General features: G+C 39.6%; 1 protein-coding gene across 4 annotated transcripts in view; it reads right to left on the bottom strand.

Moving 5' to 3' along the window:
- Nucleotides 1-16,147, bottom strand: part of RALGAPA2 (Ral GTPase activating protein catalytic subunit alpha 2) — a 190,102-nt gene that overhangs the window by 65,167 nt on the left and 108,788 nt on the right. For all 4 annotated transcript variants that reach the window (XM_066622986.1, XM_066622982.1, XM_066622983.1 and 1 more), the window contains 3 exons: nucleotides 15,431-15,554; nucleotides 13,668-13,823; nucleotides 1,850-2,008 (listed from right to left, as the gene is read on the bottom strand). In XM_066622986.1, the coding sequence (XP_066479083.1) occupies nucleotides 1,850-2,008; nucleotides 13,668-13,823; nucleotides 15,431-15,554 (439 nt within the window). The remainder of the gene's footprint in view (nucleotides 1-1,849; nucleotides 2,009-13,667; nucleotides 13,824-15,430; nucleotides 15,555-16,147) is intronic.

Below are 16,147 nucleotides of genomic sequence, written 5' to 3'. Positions count from 1 at the left end.
CCCATTAAGTCCAATGGGACTTACTCATGGGTAAGTGTGTATAGGATTGCACCCCAGGCACTGAAAAATGAAGGTTGATTTTTTATTACGTTGCAACAAAGAGCACATCTACATGTCATTTTGGTGCAGTTCTGTCTCTTATTGTTTTGCATTCATTTGCCCTTTAGTCATCCATACATCATCTGCTCCCAAATCTGTACCACATTTTCTTTTTTCCATTGGGGTCCCAATGCCTCAGGGTAACAACAAGAGCTGTTCCAGGAGCTCTGAGTGGGATTTGTCAGTCAGCCATCATCTTAAAGCATATCAGACAGCTGCATTTTTTTCTCCATACTGAACAGTGCCATAGGGCTACTTTGATGAATGTACACTGAAAATGCATGTAACTTGTGCAAACTATAAGCAGCGTAACAGGTGCAAAACTAGCTTCTCAGGGAACGACCAAAGGTACTAGGGGGCAAAGAAAGGGAAGAGAGGGAAAAAAAGGAGAGATCATACCAGCACATATATGGCAATTGATGATTAGAAAGTTCAAGGCTATGGCTATTACCTTGCATTTTTAGTGTCAACACAACCATGTGGAACTGGGTGCATGGCTGCAGTCTATTAATATTTTAACAAAATAAACATTAGCAATCATACTACAAGCAGTGGTTTTTCCAAGAATAGCCTTGAAACTCTGAAATACCAAAACCCATGAAGGCTGGTGAGGACGTTCTTATTTTGCCAGGCCTTTGGCAGTTAGATGTTTAAGAGTGCAACTTGTGCTACAGTTTTTTTTTCTATTTTTTGTTATTTTAAAGCTATTTTAATTGTTGGTATGGCTTTTGATTTGCTTTTGTAAATTTAGTACCCTTTTGTGCATGTCAGATGTGACTGAGAAAGGGATCCATGTGGTGCTCGTACATCACCCTTGGAGAATCTCAAACATGTATCTATTGCTAAGAGAATTCCAAGACCTAAAATATTTAAAATAAAAATGTGGCAATTAATGAGGAAAGTAAGAGCACAAGAAGGTTTCTGCAATCACTACTTCTGTTGTGGTTAGATCTATGCGATTCAGGAATCAACTGTGTGTCACTCATGAGACCCATGAATTCTCATTTCATTAGCTAAAGCAGAAGTGAGAATGATAGGCCTTTAGTGCTCCTGGTCTGCCTACTTCCTCTAACAACTGAATGGTTTCTAAGAACAACAAGAAAGAATTCATACCATGAAGAATGCAAGGCCACTGTGGAAAAGAAATGCCTCAGAATCCAAGAACTAATCATAATATTGCATTTGTTTAAATAATGGAGTGATATCATATGAACATTAATACCTGTGTATAGTATGGTGAGATTTGAATATTGAGTGAAAATGTTTAAGACTAAATAGGTATTCTCTCTCTCTCTCTCGACTTGAACTCTGGTCTTATGAAAAAATTTTTCTGCATGAAACATTTCACTGAGTTTTCACTTTCAAGGTAACAATTTTTCTCAGTTACTTATTGCACTCTCTAATTTTCCTGCACACATTTAGCTACCACAATGCAAAAAAGTTCTAACATGCTGTGTAAGTTTTTGAAAAAGTTTGAGCAGCCAAATCATGTATTTGTTAAGTGCTTAACTATATCTTTTCATAATAAAATACAAAGCATTTAATAAATACAATACTTTGTATACAAATTATTAAGTATACTTTGTATGCAAAGTATTAAATACTATTTCACCCCAGATGTTTATATGTGAATTTAAAAAAAAAAAATCAAGATCTGCTTTTAACAGTGTTTTTGTTGGACATAAGAATCACTGCTATCCTCTTGTAAACACTGGATAAGTTAGATCTAATGAAGTTATCAAAAACATACCTTTGGTTTCTTCATGATCTCTATGAAAAACATGTGATTCTTCATTGGATAAATAATAATTAAAACGTCTCCAAAATCTGTTGGTATAATGCCCCTGCGATAATTCCTGGTGTGTTCAGACCAGACAACATGAACCTCATCATTTCCCAAGTGACGAAGCTGCAAAGGCAAATTGGCTCACTATTAATCAGAATGACAAAAACAGTTTGAGGAGTTATGTTTGACAAATTGAATTACAATGCTGACAGTAAATATGCTTCAACAGAGAAAACTGTGGAGAAGCTGGCTCTTTTCAGTTTATACATTTAAAAAAGCAGCAAAAGAACGTCTTTCATTCAAAATACTTGCAGGAATCTGGCTTCAGAAATTGCCCTGCCTTGTGAAAGTCTAGGCTCGAAATGCACATGCTGCAGTAGACAAGAAAGAGGTTTGGAAGCCTCGGGGTAGTTTGACAAAAGTTCACTTGGAGCTCAGGCCTTGGGCAAATAACTATCTCTCAACCTAATGTATTCCAAATGACTGAGAGAAGGAAAAACAAAAAATCCACCTCCAGCTATTTCACTAAAAACCACTAAATTTAATATTAGTAAGTAAGATATCACCCCTACAAGACATAAGCACTACTTTCTATTACTCACCCCTGAAACATAGGGCATCACCCAGAGAAATGCTTCTGTGAACACACTGTGTGAATGCAAGTTCCCTCTGAGAATGGAAGGTGTACTCCATGCACACAATATACGTCCATTACAGAATTATTCTGGACGCTAACCCTTGCTTTTAGGAATGCAGGTGTTAAAACATTTGTAAAACCATGGTGGTCTCATTTCTGTGAGCCTGGGTAGTAAAGCTTGACATGCCTGGAGTTCAAGCCTGACTTTTGAAACCATAGAAGAGTGGATGATAAAAAAGCCCAGATAAAAAGTTGCCCATGTAGGAAAAGGAAGGTTCTCCTATCCTGGTTTATAAGGAAGTGATGATCTTTCTTTTTCCCTTCTTGTGTGTCATGGAAATTGAATATTTGTAAGGAGCCAATATATTCAGTGGCATTTTATGGAATAGCTAAAACCAGAATAATCTGTTGCGCTGAAAATGGTGTTTTAGAATGCTTTTCAAACCAGAAAGTTAAAAAATGTTTAGTTTTCTTTAGTCTTCATGTAATACACAGCATATATTTTAAACTATTTGCCACTATAATGAAAATATTGTGGCAAATTTATTGAGAACCGAAGTAGTTCAGTAATGTGTTACTCTTTCAAATTCCTCCTCAGTTATGAAGCATACGCTGAAGCTGGGCAAGTCACTTCCAGTGTAACTCAATGGATTTCAACTTGTTATGAGCCGGGATTTATCTGGGACAACTCCATCACTGTGCACCTGGTTGTTCCTCAGTTCCAAGGAATTCCAAGGCTTGCATGATAATTCCATAGCAACTGGGGGTAGTTATGTGGCTATGGGGATTCATTACATCCAAGTACTTGCAGGTCTGGAAGGAGGGTGGGCACTAGTCAGAGTAGTCGCATCAGTGTTCTCTCTCATTTTACAAACTGACTTAGGGCCTGGTTCTATCCAAATTCCTAGCACCGATGCAGCCAAACATTTATTCCCTTAACTTGGGGCTGCATCAGTGCTGGAAAGTTGAATAGGATTGGCCCCAAAAGACTATGGTTGATCTCTGAGGGTCTTTCAATCCTCATAACAACCAACTTCTTGAAGACCTCTGGCATAAAATAGCTCCACAGAGTTGCAAGGCTGATTGCTTGGAACTTCTTGAAAGAAAGGATACAAACGTAACAAATAAATACCTAATCAATAGTATACCACCCTTCTGTCCTTGGCTGTTTTCCTTCCATCGGCTAATATTTCTCTTTCAGTTTATTATCTTAACTAACATCCACAAATGATCAGCACAAGCACAGAGCACATTTCATACAACTGGGATGTGCCCCAAACAAAAACTTAACTCAGACAAGAGCTGCAAATTCTATTTAATACATTCAGTAGGAATCAAGGCAAACTTGCAAAGTATTATATCAATAGAATTATAAAGACAGCATAATACTTGTATTTGCGAAGAAAAATTCATGTCAAACCAAATTCCCTCTTTTGAGCCACTGACTTGAAACACAGAGGGATTCATTTCAGTTAAAATTGTATGCATGTTTTATTGGAAAATGCAAACTATTCCTACGAAGCAAGACTGGCAATGAAAGGCCCTGGAAGTGGCTCAAACCAACAAGTTATTAGATGCAGTAAGATTAAAATCTTTGAATCTTCTTTAAATATGGGCTCTCTTTATTAATTGCTGGAACAAACAATATAATAATAAAGAAAGGACAGCCCTATTAGTATTTCTGTCATGTTTTACAAATATAAAGAGTGTAAAGAAACATCTTAAAATCAGTAATGAAAGACGACAGGAAACAAATTGTCCCTCAAATAGAGGAAGATGTTTATGATTTCCACATACTGAGGAAATGCTTATTACAACGTGCTGTTATGTAATTGGCTGAATAACTGAATTTAAAGAATAACAATTAATTGATCAGTGCAAAAATAGGAGCAGCAAAAAAGTAGTATTCTGCAATAGTTCTGCGCTGTATCTGCCACAATTCAACAACATTTATTACTCAAGATCCAACAATTATGTTCACAACCCACAGGTGGGTTGTGAGCCCAGGCATAGTGGGTCATGATCTGGGCTGTCCTGCCTGCTCGTGCACTGCTTTGACTCCAAATATAAGCCATTCCACAAGCCCCAATACTTACTGGAGCCTCTGGAGGCTTTTCCTGGCCTGGCGACATACTCTCAGAATGACCCTCAGAAGCCTCGGATGTTTTCGGAAGTTGCTTCTGCTTTTCTTCCAAAAACAGGAAGTGGTTTATGGAGGCTTCTAAGGGCCTTTCTGAGGCCCAAGGAGGCCTGTAGAGTAAATTGCCAGGCCAGGAGAGGCCTCCAGCACCACCAGGAGTATCGCAACCCACAGCAGAGTACAAGGTTTGGGAAGCCTTACCACAGAGGATTATTACAGTTTCAAATGCTGTGGAAAAACAGAAACAACATTAGTCTTATTTCCTTTGAAAAGGAAATGAGATGGGAGAGAGATGGATTATAAGACTGGATCTGTACACTATATTGGATCTAAAGCTAACTACAGATTAGGTTTCAGAGATCTATACTTAAGATGAAACATACGTAAGTTGAAACATTATTAGACAAAAAAGAACTTGTGAATAACTTTCTGTAGTGGCAGAAAAACAGTATAGAAATATTAATTTCTATTATTATATATAAAATTGACAATTCTCTCCCTAATGAATGTACACTCTGGTGTTTTGTTGCATAATGTACAAAACAGGCTATAGAGCAGCTTATATGGGGGGCTATTTTGCATTTTACAACTTTTATTTTACATTTTATAACAAATTACAGTTTTTGTTTGTATTAGTTGGAGACAAACACAAGTATTGACTACAGTATTGTCTCTCCTTTATACTTCTGTGTCTCCAAAATGCAGCACCATTTTCCTTCTCAAAAACACATCTTTCTCCCCCTCACAAGCGAGTTTCTTTCTCTGTCTTCAAAACTAGTGCTAAAGCTCCTGCACTGTGGAGCAGACTGCGTCTGTGTGAAAGCGTAATGGGGCCATCTTTAAGTTTGTATGTCAGTAAGTTGGATGTAAGTAAGGCACTACCTAAACTTGGATCAACAAAAGCTATCAAATTGAAGATATTTATTTAAAGTACAGGTATAACAATTATCCATGGATTTTTCATCCGAAGTTTTATCTCTATGCAATGAGAAGGGCCCATTAAATTAAAGGAAAAAAGTCATTTAATAATAGTCTTGTTAATTCGAGAGAGGGCAGCTGCAGACAATCCATCAATCATTGTCTCTCCAGGCACTTCAAACAGCTTCACTCCAAGGCAAGTGACCCCTCCCTTCCCCCTGAGCACATGAAAGAAAGATAAACACTTTCCATCCTTTCCCAGTGCTGCACTCTGGGTGAAGGGAGGTGTCGCTGGCTCAGAGTGAAGCCTTTCTGAGCGCCTGGAGAGAGACTGATTGATGGATTGTCTGCCTAATGCCTCTGTCTTACATCACAATGGTAAGCAAGGCTGTTTTTAAGTTGCCTAGCAAAGGGACATTGTTTTTTAAATGGATTTGCTTTAATGCAATTTTGCCATCCATGTGAATTCTGGGAATGGAACCCTCACAAATACAGAGACTCAACCTATATTTATATTCTGCCTAAAATACAGGGTGCTCAAGGTAGCTCACAATAAAAACAATGAAAAACAAAATAGCAGCAATAGGATACCACTATTAGAAAGATACCACTACACTTGGCATTGAGACCCCAGCTGGAGTAATGCTTCCACTTTAAGTCATGACCTTTAAATCAGCCCACATAACAAACGGGAGACAATTCATGGAATAAGAACAAATAATCCATTTGTAAGGCATAGTGGATGAGGAAAAGCTGACAGAGCTAGAACTTACATAAACTATCATGTACCTTTAAAAAATATTTTAAAAGATGCTAGGAAGAAGAGAGAAAACTATTCATCAGGGTAAAACTATGAGTTCAAATTCAGAAGCAGAAAAGATGGAAGGACTAAAACTTGTTTTTTTTCCTAAAATACAGGAATAGTTGAAAAATGGAATAAGTTGCCTTATGAAGATGTAGAATTTCCACCCATGGAAGATCATAAGTAAGTCTCAAACATTTCGTGAGGAAGGCTAAAGTTGGGAAATCCTGATATTATCTACCAATGTACCAGATGCTTCTCTAATCCGAGCAAAGTTTATAAATATTTTAATGCTTAATAGTGTTGCTCTGATTAAAAAACAAAACAAAATCTGTTATCATAAATATTAATGAGACATCAGATTATTAATGATTAATAATCATTATTAAATTATTATTATATTAAAGGAAATTAAAGATGAAAAATATTGAGACATCTGTTTAAAACAAAAACCAGATATATGTCTATTGCAGGATAAAAGCCCTGACACAAATATTTATGAATAAAACTTCAGATTTTGACCTTTGCTCTAAGATACGACAGCACAGTCTGTTGTTGCACCACACCAATAGACAATTTTTGGTAAGCCGTTCATAGGGAGTTATTGATTTCTGAACAGTGGATTAGAAGTAGAAATAAGATCTACCTACATTTTAACAACCACAATTTTAAGATAGAACCTTAATTAACATCATATAATGCTGGTTTTTAACATTTCAGAATTATATGAAAGGGATAATCAAGTGACACAGGTCAGTGTAGAATAGAATTTGAATGTTACAATTAACAAACATGACTTCCTTCACTATGATCTGCGCATGGGAAGGTATCATCAGATACTGAAGAATGTATTATTTTTCAGGCCTTAAAAAAAATTGCCTGTTTGGAGCATAGTCATGTGTCATTCTACATATGCTGCTTGATTAAATAGTGTTAAAGGCACTCTCTTTTAGCTGTTCTGCTCCCCGCCTGCCAGGCAACACACCAATGCATGTCAGTGGTCATAGTATACACACCTAATAGTCTGACCTCCTTTTCCTACTAATTGCATTACATAGCCAGCTGGCTCCAGAAAGGAGTTGTCTGTGTGATTGAAGAACTTCTGCTTTTGGGTAGGCATGGCTGCTACTTTTACTGAGTAATGGCCAGTCCTGACATCCCCATTGTCTGCCTGACAGAGTGCCCATCCTAAAATCGAAGTTTTATTTGTAAATTAACCAAGAAACTTCCTGCCAGAACAGCGCTGCCTGGAGACCGATAATGTGTGCCTTTCATTCCCTTTCACTCTTACTGTATTCACTGCCAATTTGTTTTCTGCTGCCAGCCAGCCTTAGGCTATAAAAAGCCTTGTAAGACATAAGTGCAATTATAGTCCTGGAGTCAAATGAATTGAACAAATCCAATAGCACAGCTCTGTCTCCACTTTGCAAACCCCTACAGCAGTTAGATTAGCTGCTAGAAATCTAATCTAGCTATAACTAATGAATTTCTTGTGTAAAAGAGCAAGAGTTCAGTGGGGGCTGTAACCAGGTTTCTGAACTGAGAAGTTCCTTGCAGCTAATTGATTTTTAAAAAGCAACACAATTTATGACACAAAACTATTAGGGTGTTGCTCCACTATTCACTTCTATTGTGGCTGCAAGATATGTGGAATTTTAAAAAATTATATTCATAATAATAAATCCTTGAGCTTCAAAGGTATCATCCAAATACTTCTTATTTCAGGAGAGAAAAATCTTTCATTGACAACAATCTTACAGAGGCATTTTAAGAATAGCACAAAAAACATGACTTCCAAACATAACACTATAAAGTGGTACTACTTGCAACAACTAAGAAATATATTCCTAATGATTTTATTCTACAATGACACAGTAACACTCTTCATTTGAGTTTAGTCCACTTATTTAAGATATGTGAGGATCCAATACTGATTATTTTTTAGTAAAACTAGAATCTCTAATAATTAGGTATTACTATGACATCTGTCTTATTCTGTGGGTCACAAAATATACCGCCTGCTGCAGAATGGTCACATTTACAGGCAGCTTTTCTGGACAGCAGGTGGTATGACCTTCTGTCATGCTATTGAGTTTGTCAGCTAAGCAAGTTGTTCAGCATTCTGCTTGTTATGCCTGGAAACTGGCAAAGAAAAAAAGCAACACAAAACTGGTGGTAGAACAAGTAACAACTGAATTGTTAGTAGGAGCTATATTGAATACACATTGCTAAACATGCAGCAATATTAAAACCAACTGGGGAATGTCCACTTCGAAACATATTTGGCTACAGTTTTTTCAGAATTTGTTTCTATTTCTGAAATTGCAAAGGCAAAAGCCAAGTTACTGTTACAAGACTCCAGAAAAAAGTTTTGGCAGACAAATGTGTCACCAAGACTAATGCAGAAAGTAGTTTGGGTTTATTTTCCTCTAATAAAAGTAATAAGAATGTTATATTTTCCAACTCCCCTTATTTATCTCTGCTTTATAGCAAATCATTATCTACGTTTTGTTTTTTTGGAGAACAGTTTGGGCATGTTTTCTTAAACATTTTGTTAGTATGTGCACTAGAGTCTACATGTTTACCTTCCATTCATGACTAGATAGCTATTGTTGCACATACTGTAAAACAGCTACAACTAAGCAACATATTCAATTCAGAAATTCAAGTTGTTTTTTTTTAAAAAATCTGTTATAGCCAGGCCAGAACAGACTTATCGCTGAGGGGCAGCCCAATCCTGAAGCTGGTAGCTCTGCTGGGTACAAGTGTACCAAAATGGCTACTGCTGAACTGAGCGGCACCGCTGGGGCTGCTGAAAGTCTCCTCAAAGAAAGGGCACTTTCATTCTCCTCCCCCAGGGAAAGTCGCTGGCCCTGTAATGGGGCTTCTTAAGTCTGTGCAGGTTATTCTGCTGCTGCAGACTTGAGAGCATCCGAGTTGGGTTTTTCAGCCTGACATGGAGGATAGGATGCTGTGGAGCAGAACTCTGCCGGTCCCACCCCCCTTTCTGCCCTCCCCCACCCTGAAACTACCCATTGCCAGCTGACACTGCTGGGGTGCTGGCCAGTTCTTCATGTGACGCTGAGGCTCAGTGATGACTAGCACAGGCCCAGTGTTGGCGGTCCCTTCTTTCTGAGTGCCATGGACATGCCTTACTACATGCTTGCAACACCCAGTGCTGGCACTGAGGAGGTTTAGAATTGGGCCCTGAATGAGTATAGGAGTAAGAAACAAAAAGCCTTCAGCTATGAATAAGTGACTGCGTATAGGAGTTTGCAACACCCAGTGCTGGCACTGAGGAGGTTTAGAATTGGGCCCTGAATGAGTATAGGAGTAAGAAACAAAAAGCCTTCAGCTATGAATAAGTGACTGCGTATAGGAGTTTGCAACACCCAGTGCTGGCACTGAGGAGGTTTAGAATTGGGCCCAGCATGACTATAGGAGTAAGAAACGAAAAGCCTTCAGCTATGAATAAGTGACTGCGTATAGGACATTAACACATTCACAATAGGGAGCACCTATTTTTTGGGGGGGAGGGGTGAAATGTTAGAGGGTAAAGTGGGTTTCTGTGCATACTGTATTCCTGCTGAATGTTTCTTCTGTAACTTTTGATAACTTCTTTTATGGGATGGGGACAGTAGCTGGTGGGGTAAAAGGGATATTTCACTCTCTGACTTGCTAGCTGCAATATAGCCTGGCTAAAACATGATCAGAATGGATTTGAGCAGCAGATAAAGAGAAACTAAAGCAATTTAATGGGGGAAAAACCTACAGATAGTGCTGACACCAGGTTACTGGGGGCTATGGAGCAAAGAATGGGCCCTCCATGGCACAACTGTCCATCCCCGAAGGTACAATGGGCACTACCACTTGCACTGCTACTGATGGTTCAGGGATCAGTCTGGCCAGGTTGACCATTTGATGGGTGCGGAGCCTCAGGCAGTGTCCAACCTAGCTGACCCCTGATGCTGTTCCTCACCATAGGATATGATGTACCTTTGATTTAGCCCATCTGTTTGGATATATGAGGATCTTTTGCAACTGTTCCAAATTGGGGATCACTTGTTCTGCAACAGCATATGGAAGAAATTTTTCTTTTTCAGTGATGCCTTAGGGCAAAAGTGCTACTTGGGAACACCAAAGAAAAGAAGGAAAAATTGAGTGCTTGATGCTATAGATGCAGGCAATGGAAACCTTGTTGACAGTATCCAGTCTGCTAAGGTTTTCGTCATGGAAAAGTTTCTGTATGGGAGTTGTTCTGCTCTGGCAGCATAAATGAGGTGATGAGAGACTGCAAAGAATTACGTGGCCCGGCAATATGGTGCAGTCACTCTTCCCTTTTGGAGCCTTTAAACGTAGGATCCTAGGCTTGTAAGTCTGTATATTTGGGATGTAAGCATTCCTATTATGGCTAAGTGTGATAGAGGGCAAAATGTGATGAGGATACCAAGTGACAGGTTCTCTTTAATTCTTTCTCCCTTAAAACTTCCTCCTGTTCCCTCCATGGTATGCATTTTGGTTCATTTTCATGGATGGTGCTTTGCTCATGGGGATAGGTTTTTTTTTTCTTCACACTTATTCAAAGTTACATAATATTGTATTCTACAAAGCTTTGCATGTTGAGAAATACAAGGAAACAAAGACGAACCAGACCATAATTTCTGAAGGGCCCAAGATTCTACTGATAACAAAAACCACAACACATAATGTTAATTACATGTAGTTTTCTCCCTGATGTTTTCTTTCACATAATGCAACTGCCCAAGCTACAATTACCAATGGGATGTCAGTGTTAGAGAATTGACTTTCCTTGCTGCCAGCTTTCTACCTTAATTTCACTCTCCACCAAAGTCTGTCACATGGTCAATACTTTATTTCTGTTAATTTCAAGGCATACTGGAGGCTTCACACGTACTAGGTCCCAAGTAACTGCCATGAGAACATGGGCCAGAGCAGTAACGTGGATCTTAACTGAACTGATGCCAAGAGGCCACGGAGATCAGAAAGGCCACACTTTCCACTGAATCATGTAAACAGCCCCTTCCTTAATTGGTCGGTGGACTCCAAATTTGAATGAGGGCTTGTTTACTCTTTAAATTCAAATCAAGTTTTCACAGTTCCAAAATTCAAATGGAGCCTACCAATGTCAAATCCTGCTGACAGCAGATTGGCGCCTTGTGAACATAGCCAGATTTGGTACCTTTTGACTGCCAGAGACTCCTAAGTTTGGGAAAAAACAATTTTTTACAAAACAGAGGACTCACACCTGCAATGGTGCTCACCAACCCCATGATCGAGTTCAATCAAGAAGGCAGGCTAACAAGCCAATGGACCTCTGAATTAGTCACTGGAACCTCAAATGGTATGCATTTGTGTGTGAGGAAAAACCCAAGACAGAAACCAGCAGGGGCCCTCAACTAGCAAGAAAGGACTCCGTGATTGAGTCACCTGACTTGGAATCGCATAGGATTCTACAGAGTAAATGTCTATAAAAACCGTGAGCACTCAAACCTCATGTTCTTACTCTTTGGTTGTTTGTTCTTGCTTTGCCTGTTGCATCATGTCATGCTATTAGCCTGCTGAGTGTACTGCTGGTGCTGCATTAAGTCACCCTCATTCCAGTTGCCAAAGACCACCATGCCAGCCAGGCACCCAGGAGTAGTAACACCCCACAACCCTTTCTTGCTTCTCTCCTTCTATCTCCCTGAACACAACCAAAGCTGTTGAGCAAACGTAGCCTTAGTCAACCAACTTTTATGGGTTGCTTCTCCCTAAGCATCCCTTCCTCCAGGAAAGCCATGTGGCTCTCTTGCCCAGCTTCTTCCTGTGATTAAGTCGACTGCTGAATTGCATGCAAAGGCTTACTTTGTCACCCTCTGAGAACCCTCTGACTAAGAAAGAGTCACATGGTCGGTTCCCCTGCTGCTGCACTTCCTGCACCACAACACTGTCAAGCCTCATAGAATAAGGACTGGCAACCTTGATCCTTGCTAAAGACCAAATACACCCTTGCTAAAGACCAAATACTTCCCTCAGGAACCTTCCCTTGGTTCCAATTAATCTTCCCCAGGAATATTCCCCTTTTCCTCCTCTCCTGCACCCCAAAACCGTCCTTTCTCCTGGCTTCTTCTGGGAAGCTTTATGTCCCATCTTCCCCTGCGTATCCCCCCTTCCTGCTTAGACTCTTCTCTCTTCAAATCCTTTCTCCTCATCTCTTCTTCTAACCTCTTCCCCCAGGGCTCCATACTGTTAGCCACAGAATTCCCCTGCTTAGATTAAAATTTGAGTGAGTTTAGGCAGGCTCCAGTTTTGAATCTCTTTTGGAGCACTAAAACAAATCTATATGTTGGACCTTTCACCATTTTCCTTCCCTCACTGAATCATGCAGCTGCCCTATTGGCTTCTACACAGAATCCCAGCACATGATTGTGCTTTACCCTCTTGTGCACTTGTTACATGTGTTTTCAAATGCTGCCGCCACCGCATTCAGCTCATAGGAAAAGGCATATAGATACCCATTACTTTCCCATGATAAAAACAATTTGAGTGAAGATGCAAAAATCAGTAGAGAGAACAGGGTAAAGGTTTCCCTTCTTCAGTTGTTGATTGCAGCCTGCATGGCTGTCTTAGGACAAAAAGAGAAAGCATCTGGAGGAATACTAAATGAGATTAACATGTATACTTCACACCTTACACTAAAATTAAGCAAATTTAACCATAGGTTCCTAATGTGTCCCTAGGAACTTATATTTCTATTTTCAAAAATACCAATACTCTACGCAACACTTCTGAGCCCCTTCTAAATGTTACTCCGTTGCACTGGACATACACCAAGAAGGTACTCTTGGAACTTGTAGAAGTTTTGTGAGCAGCTTCTAATGCAGATATATTTCGAAAAGGAAACTTCAGCTTTGCTGCTGAAGCTAAGAGTGTCTGGCACAGAAACTGTTTGGATGGAAGACTGCCTGAGAACCATATAAAAACTACTCAAAGCTTTTTCAAAGGAAAGCAGGGTATAAAAGCAATGAATCAATATATGCATCAAAGAGCTCTTTGGAACCTGGCCTTAATATTACTGTTTTTGGGATGGGGGGGGGGATGTCTTTTGTGAATTTATTGGGCAGATTTTATCCTAACTCTCACCATATAAAAAGTATATTTCAGCACTGAATACAATATTGTATAATTACCTTTCCCGATTCTTTAGGCAGGTATGCTTTAGAAAAAATATATTTAAAAGTAGATATTGTACAATATATAATTTTATTTTTAGTTCTAGGGTTACCTTTTTTGTCAGTGAGTCATCCGAATCAGAGGGCATTCGTGTTGACACATGGAAAATCACTTCCACAGTAGAAGTAGCATAATATGGTGCTGTTTGTCCAGTGCTCCCATTACGCTGCAAGCCACCCATAAATCCACAATGAGTTGAAAGCTCAACCTTAATTAAATAAAAGTGAAGAAAAACGAATTAAGTTTATTCTCAATATTTAATCCAAAACAAACTTACCAGAAGGGCCAAATTATTATCCATCATTAACAGCCCAATTCTAACCAAATCCCCATATACAATGATGACTTAAATGCCGTTAAAAGGGGATTGGACCAATTTCTGGAGGAAAAATCCATTATGGGTTACAAGCCATGATGTATATGTGCAACCTCCTGATTTTAGAAATGGGCTATGTCAGAATGCCAGATGCAAGGGAAGGCAACAGAATGCAGGTCCCTTGTTGTCCTGTGTGCTCTCTGGGGCATTTGGTGGGCCACTGTGAGATACAGGAAGCTGGACTAGATGGGCCTATGGCCTGATCCAGTTGGGCTGTTCTTATGTTTTCATGCAGCAGTGCCAGCACAGGGAATTTCTGGCTGCTGGAGGTTTCCTCGGGGTAAGGGAACATTTGTCCCCTTGCCCCATGGTAAGCCCCAGCAGCTGCAACAGTCAAGTTGGACCCATGCCAGTTCTATAGCTGGTACAACTCCATACTGATCTGTGAAGGTGGATCAGGCATGGGAATACAGCATGCACTGGTGCTGCCAATCCTGTCCCCCTCCCAGGCATGATCTGTCCATTCCCCATCATTGCCTTATTCTGCCTCCCTGCCCCATTCAACCCCTTCTTCCTTCCCCTATGTTGGACTTACCTGCTCCAGTAGGTGTTCCAACAGCTGTTGGCACAACAGGAAGGCTCTAGCTTTCCCACCTGCGCAGTTGGATCTTATGCCATCGCAAAATGCATTACAGCCCTTTTGCAACAGCGCACTTCATCAGAACACACATGCTACCAGCAGGAATGGGCCATGAGAGATACCACTCAAAAGTGGTAGTTTCTCCCCCCCACCCCCCAAAAAAAAGTAACATGGAGGGGAATCCAGATCTACATAGTTTCATGCAGGTTGGAGTGGCAATACTTTCCCCTTGTTTGCCATTTTCTTGCTAGAAATTCTCCCACTACTTTAGGACAATTTTTTTTTAGTGTATGTGAGGGGGAGAAATGGCAAAGGTAGAAACCAATAATGCCACTTCCCGCTTCTGTTAACCATCACTCTAGTCCCCACTCTAACCTGCAGGCTGTCTGCCTGCTTCTCTGTCTATAAGCTAAAAGTTTATAGTGTTTGGTTAAAGCAAGAGACAATTGCTTTGTGCATGTATTATGAAAATAAATGAAAGTAATGGACACAGGGGAGTGGGCTGCGGTGAACCACGGACAACCAGATCTGCGGATACTGGAGGACAACTGTATACTTCAAAAATATAATAAAGTATGAGCCATTAAGTAGGATTCCCACAATATTAACCTATATAAATCCATGATTTGTTACACAGGAACAAGACAGAACTCATAGGTGTCCACAAGGCAAATCATTTCAAGGTAATTCAAACAAATGAGTCAAAGTATAAAGTTTGGCAGGTGATCCACATGGGGAAAAATGGGGCAACAATAAATTCAAACTGCTGGAAAGACTAAAGTATCCCAAATATGGCAGCAAAACTATGAACATACATTGATTTTACTATTTCAAAACCAAATGTTTGGCTAATGTTTACCTCCCAACCTAATCCAGCAACAAAATCTTCATATGCTCTGCTTCCTTTTGTATTGGACAATATTGAACATTTATCCTCTTGTCCTTCAGCAATATAAAATACTGCAATCTTGTGAGTTTCACGGCTGCAGTAAGAAACCAAAAATATTAATATTAGCTTCTTATTGGTATATGAGACAACTCTGAAAAATGATAAGGAGTAGTTAAGCACTGCTAAACTGATGAAATACAATTATAATATAACTACTTCTTTATATTTGACTGCCAAATTCCATAATTTGGAATAATCCAGAGAAGGCTGACCTCAGCACAGTCACCTAAACTTTAATCATAACCAGGTTGGATTATTGTAATATGCTCATTGCTGGACGGATTGGAAAATAGTTTGCAAGTGGTCCAAAATGCAGTTGCTAGAATATTACCAAGGAGCAGCATATTGCCCATATTACATCAGCTGCACTGGTTACTAATTTGTTTCCAGGCTCAATTCAAAGTGCTGGTATTGACTTTTGAAGCTTGTGGGACTGTCTGAGTAGTTGTCCATCCCTTTTTAGGTTACCAGTGACCTGTCTCTCACCAGAGCAGGCTAGGAGAAGGCTGATTAGAATGAAGGGAACATGTATCTGGGACTGTCTTACTAAGCAGTTACTAGTAGCTTAATTGCTAGTAGCTGCTTTGTGAAGATCTTACAACTTGAAGATGAGACAAATACTTTAAA

Source organism: Tiliqua scincoides, chromosome 4 (assembly GCF_035046505.1).
Source record: "Tiliqua scincoides isolate rTilSci1 chromosome 4, rTilSci1.hap2, whole genome shotgun sequence".
NCBI lineage: Eukaryota > Metazoa > Chordata > Lepidosauria > Squamata > Scincidae > Tiliqua > Tiliqua scincoides.
Note: the sequence above shows the minus strand (reverse complement) of the source record. Positions and strands in the feature narration are given on the sequence as shown.